The sequence below is a fragment of the Taurulus bubalis genome (assembly GCF_910589615.1).
Source record: "Taurulus bubalis genome assembly, chromosome: 2".
In the NCBI taxonomy this organism is placed as follows: domain Eukaryota; kingdom Metazoa; phylum Chordata; class Actinopteri; order Perciformes; family Cottidae; genus Taurulus; species Taurulus bubalis.
Window position 1 is genome coordinate 42,414,826 of NC_136590.1, and position 13,053 is coordinate 42,427,878.

A 13,053-nucleotide genomic window follows, 5' to 3' on the forward strand; every position below is an offset into this window, starting at 1 on the left:
TCTGATTCTCTAAGTGTTGCAACCGGCTACAGGTGTTTTCACAGGTGCATTCTGGGCACAGGTGGTAATTGAGTGTAGTATTTCAACGGCAGTGGAAACAACAACAACAACAACACAGGCGTTTTAAGTGTTGAATGTGTGTAGTGTTTTGCAAAGGATTGTAAAATGCAGTGTAAAGCAGACAATGTGCTGCTGGTTGAGTATATCTTATTAATAGATACACTATGAGGCAGCGCTTCCTGTCTTTGGGCCACAAGGACCAGTTTGTGTGTCCTGTAAAAGCTGCAAAAGCGACTTCAAAGACAGCAGTGATCATGTTGCACGCTACCTGCTACCTGCCGTGAGGGTTTGAGGTCACTGTGTACCGAGAGACGAACGAGACGGGATCCTGAGACGGGCTTCAGGTGTCGTGGTGGCACTCGTGCATTTTGGATGTGAGATCGACTTTTGTGCCCCAAAGATACAAGACAAAGACATTCCATAAAAAACTTCTTATGCAAGATACGTGTGTGTGTGTGTGTGTGTGTGTGTGTGTAATGAGTCAGGAGTTGCAGAGCGAGGTGAGGTGTGTCAGTGTGGAGGATGAGTGATTACAGTGGACAGTAATCCTGCAGATGGATTAGCAGGTGGTATTAAGAGAGGGGGGCTGGGTCAGTGGGGGACATTGGCACCTCTGAACTGTCACAATATGGAGCAGCAGCTCGCGGGGCCTAACCCCACAAACACCGGACACACACACACACACACACACACACGCTGTGTGGGCTCCCGAAGCCACTACAGTGCTGGTACCGCATGCTGGAGCCTGTTGTCGGTCCCTACAGAGGAAGTCTCGTCTTCAGCTTGATGATGACCGGGCATTTTCCTTTGAGTTTATTTTGAAGACTTTAATTGGATATGAGGAAATGTTCTGTTTATTGAAACTATATGAGGACATTTGTTTTGATGGTGAAAATAGGACTCATAATTAGGAAATACACAACACAACAATAATCCCTGTTCCTTAATAACTGAGCATCTATTCTCTTATTGAAAGTATAAAGTATATGCAGGGTTGTAAGTTGTGATCACATCAGAAACTGATGCTAAATAGTTTGATTGTTTAAAAGACTGTGGAGTTCGAACCTTTTGCTGTTGGTCATCTCTTTTCTCTCTCTCTCTATAAAGGCAATAAAAGTGATAAAGAAAGGTGCACTACAACTAAGTATAGCTCTCATTGCCAGACCTTTTTTGTTGGCTTTGCAGTGGTTCAGTTCAAAAGTAGAAACCAATCAACTTCAAATGTTATTTTCCAGAGAACCTCATGTCTAGCATCTGAGATGGGAACAACTTTCCAAAACCTCTTTCTCGATCATCACAGGTTTAGCAATCGAGCACAAGCTACACCCCAAACCCTCTGTGACACCATTTGACTAATTAACTTATTAGTAGGAGAAAGCCTAACAGGTGAGAGGAAGGCAGTGATATTGGAAAGTGTGTCATTATTTTTCTCTACTTTATAAAAAGGGGGGAGGATTTGTTTTCTCTCTCTCTCTGTAGCCTTGGTAGAAAACAGCACCCTGGCAACGGACAGCTTTCAGCACCTTGACAGTGAGTGTTCACTGACATCTGGTGGACAAGCGTCATTTACTGTCTTCAAAGTGACTGGGCTGTAATTGTTCTGAATACTGTAGATGCTGCTGTAAAACATTTGCTGTCACAAATACAAGTTCTGCATTTAAAATTTGGAATATGCACGAAAAAAGTCAAATGTATTGCCATTAAAATAAACTTGAATATGGTAAAAAGTCAATGGTCAGCTGGTGAATATTGGGCTTATTTTGTTGTTATGTATGCAGTAGAGTAGCTTGTGAATTTGCCCAAGGGAACAATAAAGCCCTGTCTTTATCCATAATGATATATCTTAGTTTAGTTTGTTTATTTTATTTTGCATTATGAAGTAAATCGTATTTAAAGTTGTCAAATAAATGTAGTGGAGTAAAACAACGTGCTAGATGTCCCCTTGAAACACACAGGTTTGATTTGGGATGTAATACACAAACAGTACCACAAGGTGGCAGGATGACTAATGTGACGCCTCGAGTCAGTCATCAATTTATAACATGAACTAGACAAAAAGCCACGCTGCCTTCAAAGCCTCGAATCGGTGCGTAATAAAGGAACACAGGCAAGAAGACCGTAGTTAGTCGTTTAATTGTATGAATTCTGACTGTGTGAATTTTAATAAATTAACACAATTCACGCTGTAATCGGAGGGATGACATAATAAATCAAATTGAATAAAAATAGATACGTCAAACAGCAGGGAGTTACGTTTCTGTGACATAATGAAGACATCCGCAAACCAAATTAAACAAAATAGCAGAGAAAACAACAGGGAAAACATCTGCATGATGAAATGGGAGATGCTTTAGTCTACGTTGATCTTTTTTCCCCAGAGAAACAGCTTTATTTTCCTCTTCGCTGGATCGTTTAGGAGCACTGAAGTCTATATATCCAATAGCCGTGAACGCACCACCTCCCAACCCGGATGTTTTGCTTTACGACAACCCGAAGAATCATCAAGCAATATTCCCAAGCGTTTGCATTTACTTCGTTAAAATGAAACGTTGTTATAACTGATGAACGAGCGTTACATTACGTGTCAACTAGCCCGTGTTTTCAAATGAACCACCGGAAATCCCCATTTCTCGTTTGAGCTCATTTAAATTGAACTTAAATGGAGGTTCAGCAGCCACACAAACAACCATGAACAATCTCAATTCGTGACACGTCTGATCAAATCGGGGATTTCCGTCTCATCTGCAGGATGCTCCGAGAGTCGTATCCCTTCGTGGAGGACAGCTTCAGCCGCTTCCCGTCGCAGAGCAACATCTACGGGCTGTGTCAGGCCGGGGAGCAGGAGCTGCTGGCGGCCACCCTCAAGGGGAAGGTGGTGTGCTTCAGGTACCAGGAGCTGCAGCAGAAGATCCGGCCTGTGGCCAAGGAGGTGCAGTTCACCTACATCCCAGGTACGAGAGGAGTCCATCCTCTCCACATGTCAGAGTTATTGGGCTTTTTACTGCTCTGCATTTATCTGACAGCTACTTTGTAGTATTCAACATATTACATGGTTCAATAGCCAACAGTACAATGTAAATGCTACTCACACAATAATGCATTAATAATATAGTAGATCATAACTTAACAGTGCATTTCTGTACATCGATAACTTTTATTTCAGATCATTTAAGGGCACGTTGCTGATCATATTTGTGGTCCATTTCATCGTTTTCTATTTCTATGTCTGCTTTAACTTCAATATAGGATCTGAATACTTCTTCCACCACTGCGCATAGAATCAGAATCAGAACTAGAACCATTTATTGCCATGAATTATGTTTTCACATACAAGGACTTTGTCCTGGCAGGAGGTGCATAACATTTAACAATAAACATTTAACAATAAACAGAGTGCAATAAATTGGAGCATGAATATTTACAATTGAATCTACAGTAGAATATACAATTAAAGTTAAAATAAAGTGCATGGAATGTAAGTGTAATGATAAAGTGTATTTAAATATGAGGCCTACATGTCCAACATACTAATTGTAAGTTAAAAAAAAACAAGTTAAAACACTATGTAAACAAAGAAAAAAAATTCCCAGGTACACAAAACAGTGCAGCTACTAAGAGTAAAAGAAGCAGAACGGTTGTATGACGTAATATAATGGAAATGAGAACCAGGTTTGTCTTTTTCATTTTGTGTCCTAAAAAAAAAGATCACACAGCCTGTAAAGCAACGTATGAGCATCCAGTTCCCTGCTCACGGCGCAGTGGGATCCTTCCTCTGCTGCAGGAAGCACAAATAATGTCAGTTTCTTTTTCCAGATGTGCTGAACAGTGACAGCTCCTGTCCTCTCTGCTCCAAACCGTGGCACGCTGAAGTCAAAGCATTCCACTGTTGGTTGATGCTTCTTTATAGTTGATGGTTGTTGGTTGTTGGTGGATGGTTGTTGGTTGATAGTTGTTGGTGGATGGTTGTTGGTTGATGGTGGATAGTTGCTGGTTGCTGGTTGTTGGTGGATGGTTGTTGGTTGATAGTTGCTGGTTGATGGTGGATGGTTGTTGGTTGCTGGTTGATAGTTGTTGGTTGGTTGTTGGTTGATGGTGGATGGTTGCTGGTTGTTGGTTGATGGTTGTTGGTTGTTGGTTGATGCTGTCTTCTTTATAGTTTATGGTTGATAGTTGGTGGTTGATGCTGTCTTCTTTATAGTTGTTGGTTGATGGTTGATAGTTGTTGGTTGCTGGTTGATGGTGGATGGTTGATGGTTGAATGTTGATAGTTGTTGGTTGATGGTGGATGGTTGCTGGTTGTTGGTTGTTGGTTGATGCTGTCTTCTTTATAGTTTATGGTTGATGGTTGTTGGTTGATAGTTGTTGGTGGATGGTTGTTGGTTGATGGTGGATGGTTGTTGGTTGTTGGTTGATGGTTGTTGGTTGATGCTGTCTTCTTTATAGTTTATGGTTGATAGTTGATGGTTAATGCTGTCTTCTTTATAGTTTATGGTTGATAGTTGATGGTTAATGCTGTCTTCTTTATAGTTGTTGGTTGATGGTTGATAGTTGTTGGTTGCTGGTTGATGGTGGATGGTTGCTGGTTGTTGGTTGATGGTTGTTGGTTGATGCTGTCTTCTTTATAGTTTATGGTTGATAGTTGATGGTTGTTGGTTGATAGTTGTTGGTGGGTGGTTGATGGTTGTTGGTGGATGGTTGTTGGTTGATGGTTGTTGGTGGATGGTTGTTGGTTGATGGTTGTTGGTTGATAGTTGTTGGTGGATGGTTGTTGGTTGATGGTGGATGGTTGCTGGTTGTTGGTGGATGGTCGTTGGTTGTTGGTTGATGGTTGCTGGTTGCTGGTTGATGGTTGCTGGTTGATAGTTGTTGGTTGGTGGATGGTTGTTGGTTGATGGTGGATGGTTGCTGTTTGCTGGTTGTTGGTTGCTGGTTGATAGTTGTTGGTTGGTGGATGGTTGTTGGTTGTTGGTTGCTGGTTGTTGGTTGATGCTGTCTTCTTTATAGTTGATGGTTGATGGTTGATGCTGTCTTCTTTATAGTTGATGGTTGATGCTGTCTTCTTTATAGTTGATGGTTGATAGTTGCTGGTTGATGGTGGCTGGTTGCTGGTTGTTGGTTGCTGGTTGATAGTTGTTGGTTGGTGGATGGTTGTTGGTTGTTGGTTAATGGTGGATGGTTGCTGGTTGTTGGTTGATGCTGTCTTCTTTATAGTTTATGGTTGATAGTTGATGGTTGATGCTGTCTTCTTTATAGTTTATGGTTGTTGGTTGATGCTGTCTTCTTTATAGTTGATGGTTGATGGTTAATGCTGTCTTCTTTATAGTTTATGGTTGTTGGTTGATGCTGTCTTCTTTATAGTTGATGGTTGATGCTGTCTTCTTTATAGTTTATGGTTGTTGGTTGATGCTGTCTTCTTTATGGTTGATGGTTAATGCTGTCTTCTTTATAGTTGCTGGTTGTTGGTTGATGCTGTCTTCTTTATAGTTTATGGTTGATAGTTGATGGTTGATGCTGTCTTCTTTATAGTTGATGCAGAGATCGTGTCAATCGATGCCTTCAACAAGTCTCCTCCCAAAAGAGGCCTGGTGGTGGGCATCACGTTCGTAAAGGTACGTTTGCATGTGGAGGTGTACGAGTCATAGCGAGTTCACACGTTGCTATCAGGGTTGTCGTTGCACCTCTAGAAGCTTTGTGGATAACGGCTGAACTCCTGCAGGACTCCGGTGACAAGGCCACGCCGTTCCTCAATATCTACTGCGACTACGAGCCCGGCTCCGAGTTCAACCTGGAGTCCATCGCACGTGAGTGACGATGTCCTGCATGGCACGCTGTTTGAGTCAATATTAGATAGATAGATACATGCATATGCTTATGAAATACACAAATATATTAAAATATGAATACATTATTCATAAATAAATAGGTCAGTATAAATAAATGCCTAAAAGGATGCTATTTTTTAACAACTTTTCTTTATTTCAGTGGTCTTTTATTTACTAATGCCACAAGTATTTCCCAGCTCTTTTTTTTCCCATTTTGAATACCGTTCAGTTAGCGGCGGTATGCTAGCTCGCTAGCTAATTAGTGTGATGACTCGTTGGTCTGAATCTGTCAGAAAACCACCAGATGGAAATGAAAAGAGCTGGGAAGCAAATGTGTCCATAAGGTAGTCAACGTCCGCTGGAATACATAACATTGATTTGTTTAACTACATTGACTCATTAGTTTATTTCAGGATTCATCACAGCCACATCTATGTATTTCAGGCACATGTATTTCTGTATTTGGTGTATGTGCTGCTGAATGACGTGTGCAGTGTGTGTGTGTCTCTGAACAGAGAGCTGCCTGAATCTGGAGCTGCAGTTCACGCCCTTCCATCTCTACCACACAGAGTAAGACCGCTGCTGCAGACTGAACCCCTAAATATGCAGAGGCATTTACCAGTCTACCTCGGGGGGGGGGGGGCTCATCCCGGCTTTTCAGTCTCACAAAGAGAGCCCAAGTTCACACCTCGGTTGGCATGGCAACTGCCGCTACCGCTGCAGGCCGAACCAGCTCGGAGCAGGTTTTTTATCTTCACAGCGGAGCGGAGGGAAGGCTGCTACAAACCAGCTCGCAGACGTTGCTCCGCTCGGCAATCTGTCCCCCTGTAAATATAGTAAATGTTCACGATCAGCGTCCCACGAGGATTAGAAAACATGGCGTGTCAATTTACAGTTGGGTTTGTGTGGACTCAATGTTTTCTTTAACACATACTCTTTCTACATCAGCAGCACATTGTGATTATTGGTTATAATAGATTTAAACAGGCCTTAACAGCACAACATCCATTCGTATATATTCACACGTATGAACACACGGCTTTGAGTATTTTTGTATCATTCTCACTCTTTATGTGATATTAGTGCCGTGCCTCACTGATACTATGCACTTTTATTGCTCCGCTGAACTGATTTCCCAGCAGGAATCAATAATTGTACCTCGTCTCCCCAACGCGCGGCTCCCACTAGGTCTTTATGGGTTTTAGTGTCGCTTCTGTCGCCCCGCTGTCAGTCAGCAGCGTCTGACAGAGAGAAAACATGACGGCTGCATCTGGACCGTGAATGTCAGCGGACTTTTCTCCCTCACAGAGTGCAGTGTGACGACGCAGGCAGAGAGACGGTGTTCCTGCTCAGCGGGCACGACCAGAGGATCCACCTGTACAAGGAGGTGTGTGTGTGTGTGTGTGTGTGTGTGTGTGGATTCAATCTTTTTCTTCCTCTTTAATTGTGTATTTAAGATAAGATAAAATAATCCTTTATTAGTCCCGCAGTGGGGGAATTGCAGGATTACAGCAGCAGTGCACACAAGAGACACAGTAAATACAAGATCAAGTAATATAAATAAACAGTAAAAGAGTAATAAAAACAGTAATAAGAACAGTGAAGAAGAATACAGTAGCAATGTGAGTATGTAAATAAGTGTGTGTTTTTGTAAATATATGTTCTCATGTGTGGGCATTTTTTTGACACCACTAAAGTAAATAATGTAGTTAATTTGTATAACTGTTTTTATTACATATATATAATATTTTTTTATCATAGCATATTTTACTAGGCCCTTTAATTACATTTATGAAAATGTAGCAATTTATCCTGTGGAGATGAGGAATGGAAATTGAAACAAACAAAATGAATAGAATATTATTAATCGTTTTTTTTTAAGGTATTTTTCAAGTAAATATATCAAAAGACCGCTACATTGTCTCCTCAATCAAAGTGTAAAAGAGGAGAAAACACAAGAATGATTTGTCACAACAATCTTACATAAATTTGGAAGCCATCGTGGTGCTTTCAGTCACATGATCTTCTTCAATAGATGGAATATGGATGTTCCCTTTAAGTTGAGTTTTAAAGATGGAAGCCACATCCAAAGCCATTGTTCTGTCAAAGGGATGAAAAAAAGCAACAGGAAGGCTTGTTTTAGTTTTTTTCTCGGCAAAAGAGATGAAACGAGACGGTAATGAGTTTTGCATATCTGTAGCAGACGTTTCACTTTGATTGATCGTCATTCAGCCTCTCCTGTTCCCACAGAACGCCTCCCTCCACCAGTTTGAAGAGCAGCCGGTGGAGAGGCTCTTCCCCGAACTACAACAACTGCCCAGCAAGTGAGTCTGAGGTCCCTCTGCTTGTCAGCACTGTACAGTAGTTTCCCCTCGGGAGTCTGTGTGTGAGTCTGTGTGTGAGTCTGTGTGTGACTGTGTGTGACTGTGTGTTAGTCACCGTGGCAAAATGTGCTCCTTGAGACTCCGGCTGGGGTAGGAAGTGGGGAAGGGAGGCACTGGCATTTACCCCCAGGTGGTAAGTCGCTCTATATTCCTTTGTGTTAATCGGCCTCATGATTTTCCTGCAACATGCAATCTACTCTGTTCCCAACTCTCGACTTTTATAGGAGATTTATAGGAGAACGTCAAAGTTAAAACCCCCTAAGGCGTGATTAAACAGAGAGCATTAAACGGAGGGGTACCACACTCTCAAACTCAACCTTCGTTTTGATCTCATCAGCTGTGAAGCTTTGTGACCGGGGCGTCACGGTGTTGGACGGCTTCCTGTTTTGTTTTGTAGTTTGTGTCTCTGGTGTCCTGTGTCCATGCATTTCCTGTTGTCTGCCTCCCCTGTGTGTCTCCTGATTGCTCATTCCCTTCACCTGCCCTCATGGTTTCCACCTGTGCGTCATTACCTTCACTCTCCCCTTGTATTTAAACCCTGTCTGCCTTCTGCCCCAGGGTCAGTTCGTACTGTGTGTTCCCTGTCCGTGTTCCACCTAACGGTTTGGATTATTAGTGTTTTTGAAGCCTTGTGTTTTGTTTGGAATAAATTATTATGTTGAACTGTTGCTGTGGCTCTTGGGTCCTCCTTAAATCACCACGTAACGCGGGGTCTCCTGGCAAACCCCCTCTGTGGTGGTTTCCTGCTGCAGTCGGTGTCTCCAGGACAACGTTCAGCCAAGAGAAAGTCTCTACGTCTTCCGTCGCAAACTAAAAACACATATTTTTCGACTATACCTTGAATAAGGAAAGTAGCACTTTAGTAGCACTTAAATGTCCCTTACTGATAGCACCTTGTAGTTTAACTTTCTTGAAGAAATTGTACTTTCTTGATTCTTGTTGTTCTGAGTTTGTACTCATGGTTGAATGCACTTATTGTAAGTCGCTTTGGATAAAAGCGTCAGCTAAATGAAATGTAATGACTCAAAGCATCGAAAGAGGACGGCAGCAATACGAAAAGAGAAACGATCTTCACAATGAGACAAACCAAAGTCTTTAATCACCAGCATGAGTGTTGCATATAAATACGTCGACACATTTGCTGAGCTAAACGTATGTAAGATCCGTAACCGCCTGTGTGCACTGGCCGTGTCTCCTCCCTCCACAGTGTGCTGTGGTTGGACATGTTGAGCATCGCCGGTGGCCGGCGACTCTCTGCGTTTGGCTGTCAGAACGGCTGCGTTGGACTGGCGCTGGTCAACCAGACAGGACCAGGTGAGGGAAACCACACACAGTATAATGGAGGCTCAGCTCTATCACATGACTGCTTTAAGCTCCCAAGTGTGATTGAGGAACACAGTTACTCCCCTTTCTTTCCTTCAGGGTTTCTGAACACGTCTGTGCCTTTTGCATTGTTGCATTATTCATGTGCCAGTGTGCGTGCAGCTTAAAGGCCCTGCGATCCTGCACAGGTGTTTCTTATTGGGGCCGCTTAGACCTCTGGGAACTATGCAAGGCCACTGGACTTCATCACTCCCAATGTGTCCCACCCAAACTGGAGAGTCGGAGCCATGTCATCCAGAAGGAGGGCTGCTCCCACACTCATCTACATATCGCCCACATCGTGATTACAGGCAGCTTACATGGAGAAAATGTTCAGTTTTAATTCAATTAAGTTGGAGATATGAAGTGTCTGACAGCTACTACGTCACCAACTTTGTGAAAAAGAACCAGAAAGGTGTCAACAAACCCGTGGCAAGATGGCTGCAAAGCGTCCATCGCTGTCAGTTAGTAAATAAAACCCTAATTCAACACAGATGTATGTGCTTTCACTCGTTGATGAACTGCTACAAATACATTACGCGGCCAACGTAGAAAATGTCTGTTATTTAAACCGTGTGACTACAAGGCTGGCAGTGGGGGGCGTGGCTGTAGGATTGTATTGTGGTGTAATAATAATATTACATATATAATATACATGCTGAGAAAAGTGCAAAGTAAATAGGCTGTGATTTCAGACACAGCCAAAGTCTAATCAGTCGCAGTGATTCAATCCACGTTGCATTGTGGGTGTGCAGAGACTTTTCAAGTAGTACGGAAATGTTGAACGCAAATATATCTTTTTTGTATATAAATATATATACATAGTCCTAAATTCCTTTTTGGGGGGGATTTTCAAAATATATATCGTTTTAAGGATGTATGATCCTTTTCTTTTCTTTTCTCAGAGGTTTTGCAGAGCTGGCGCTTCCAGTTTGACAGTCCGATCTCTTCAGTGCTGCTGTTCCCTCTGAGCTGCCCAACCGAGACCGACCCGCCCAGCGGAGAGAAAAGTACGTTAGCGGCCTGTTTTAGTTTCTGCAGCATCCCCATCCGTCACGCTGGATATTTAAGTCTGGTCAAAAAAACTAAGTGCATGTCTCTTTTGCTTTTTTTTTTCAGGTGTGGAAATTGAAGGCTACAATCTTCTGGTCACCAGCACCATAGAGATGGCAGTTGTCTACAGGTCAGAATACTTTCTGAAGATATCAGTGGAGTCATCGCTTGGTTTTGTGCATTTTCACGTCGATGTTATTTCTGTGTGTGTGTGTGTGTTTTCTCAGAGATGTCCAGGAGCGAGGCTTGTCTCACTCGGTGTGCCTCTCAGAGAGCGACCAGTGGGACGCAGTGCTCTGCGCTCTGGTCATTGACCTGGATTTTGACGGGCAGAAGGAGGTGCTGTTGGGAACATATGGGCAGGTCAGAGCTCCTCATTGCTAATAGACTTTATTAATAGTACTTTAAGATACATTTAAAATTCAGAAACATTTCTATGGCCTCCACGCGGCTCTCAACACACGATGGCTGAGCTGGCGGCACTTCCAGCTCCACCTGAGTTCATGAACCTTTAAATAAAATAAATCTCTTTTAGAAAGGCACAATAATTTCCCTAAAACTGCTGGTCGGTGTGGTTTTTAGCAAGTGTTACTCAAATGGGAAGAAATTGTCGGGGACTATTTTCAGCAGTGGAATAATACACATTTGGTGCTCTATTGAGTATTATGGGCAGCAGGACAGTGTTTATCCGTGATAGTTTTTTTAATAGTTTTTGGACAACAATGGAGTTCTTTGTCACAGAGGAAGAAGATATAAGGCTTTGAATACATACGCAATATGTTTTCACCCCACTCCAACAGCATTACATGATAATAACGATGAATTATCTTCATTTTTTCGGGCGTCTCGTCAGTTTGCCCGACCGATGACCATGGCGTCTGCCTCTCTCTCCCTCGCAGGAACTTCTATGTTACAAATTCCAGCCGGCAGGGAGAGGACGAGACGGACAGTTTCAGTTGCATTGGAGGCGGAGCTTCAAGAGTCCTCTGCTGTCCATCATCTACTTGGACTTGACCGGGGACGGGCTGAGAGAGCTGGCGGTCCTCACGCTGAAGGGGCTGCACATCCTCCAGGTGTGTTGCATCAGGGCCGGTCTGCTCCTCCTCCTGTTGTTCTGCTTGTTACCATGGCAGATACAAGTCAAACACAAAAAGCACACTCTTGAACTGGAGAAAATATATTATTTCTAATAAGGAGGGACTTGAAGCGTCAAGTAGTTGCTGACCTCTACTGTCCACCAGAGGAAATTACAGCAGGATCGATAGAACTGATTTTGTCTTCTCTGAGGAAGTCGTGGAACTGATCCAACACAAATACCTAAAGAAGACATGATGACCAAGAACGCCATTACAGTTTTTTATTTGCTTTTCTCCATTAAAATGGGTTTTTGTTCAGTCAAAGTGTGCAGCATCCTTCTCCATCACTGAGCAGGCGAAGTTGGCACTAATAACTAATTAAACAATAAATGTCTCCAGCTTTTTCAGCTTAGTCATCGTCACACGTCAGCTCAGCACAGGCAAAGCTTCCGCGACGACGGTGTGCAAATGAATTCAGCAGACTTTCCCCCGGTCTGTCTCCACGTCCTCGTGTGTCTCACCTCGTGTTGTGTCCCTCTGTCTCTTCAGCACTCTCTCATCTGCACCGCCGATTTGGTCCTGGAGCGGCTCGCCCTCAGGGTGTCGGCACTCTCGGCCGGCCCCGAGCCGGAGTCGGCCGAAGAGCTGGACGCCGAGGAGGAAGATGCTCCCGCTGAGGAAGAGGAGTGTGCAGCTCAGACCCCATCGACTTGAGAAAAGCAGCGTGGTTCCCCGCGTGAAACTCCTGATGGAGGAGACTGAGACGTGTTTTTTCCGCATTGACGCATGGAACAGGAAGGACTTTCTCCGTATTGCTGGACAGTTCCACTTCCAGACCCGGACATCCCACTCCGCTCTGTGGGACGTCACATGGCGTGCTCTAGATGCCGTTTAATAAATAAATACTGTTGGGTCACTCTCACTGTTCTTGTTGTTTGTGTGGTATTTATTTACTGTGCACTTCCTTGAATGTTGCTTTACAACATGTCAACACAATGCCAATTTAGTGAGATTATTTCACTCCTTTCTAGATCAACTTTCCCTTTTTTAGTTAGACTCTGATGTGTCTCGGGATAGCGACTACCGTATCTAGAGAATTCCACTGAGACAGGAGCAGCATTTTTATAATTTATTTTAATTTGTATTTCTATATTTTAAAAAATCATTAATATAATGACAGATTTGTATTCTCACACACTCATACATGGCAAACAAAAAGGCACAATTGTGTTACCTGACAAGAGTCTGGGGAAGTTAACTTGTTATCCATGTTATTCCTCTTTAATAACCAATCTT

At 43.0% G+C, this 13,053-nt stretch overlaps 1 protein-coding gene across 1 annotated transcript; it reads left to right on the forward strand.

The window, feature by feature from the left end:
* Positions 1 to 2,715: 2,715 nt before the first annotated feature.
* kptn (kaptin (actin binding protein)) lies at positions 2,716 to 12,666 on the forward strand. The gene is made up of 12 exons (XM_079235219.1): positions 2,716 to 3,011; positions 5,587 to 5,669; positions 5,777 to 5,861; positions 6,398 to 6,452; positions 7,191 to 7,269; positions 8,133 to 8,206; positions 9,474 to 9,580; positions 10,534 to 10,638; positions 10,748 to 10,811; positions 10,909 to 11,044; positions 11,581 to 11,754; positions 12,307 to 12,666. Exons 1-12 carry the CDS (start codon positions 2,810 to 2,812, stop codon positions 12,469 to 12,471), a joined length of 1,329 nt encoding a protein of 442 aa, XP_079091345.1. The 5' UTR covers positions 2,716 to 2,809; the 3' UTR covers positions 12,472 to 12,666.
* The last annotated feature ends 387 nt before the right edge of the window (positions 12,667 to 13,053 follow it).

Excerpts from the sequence above, each read along its gene's own strand:
- kptn (XM_079235219.1), top strand. The coding sequence starts at position 2,810 with ATGCTCCGAGAGTCGTATCCCTTCGTGGAGGACAGCTTCAGCCGCTTC. Across the intron at positions 3,012-5,586 it reads GCAGTTCACCTACATCCCAG|TTGATGCAGAGATCGTGTCA; the intron begins GTACGAGAGGAG and ends TCTTCTTTATAG. Across the intron at positions 10,639-10,747 it reads CCCGCCCAGCGGAGAGAAAA|GTGTGGAAATTGAAGGCTAC; the intron begins GTACGTTAGCGG and ends TTTTTTTTTCAG.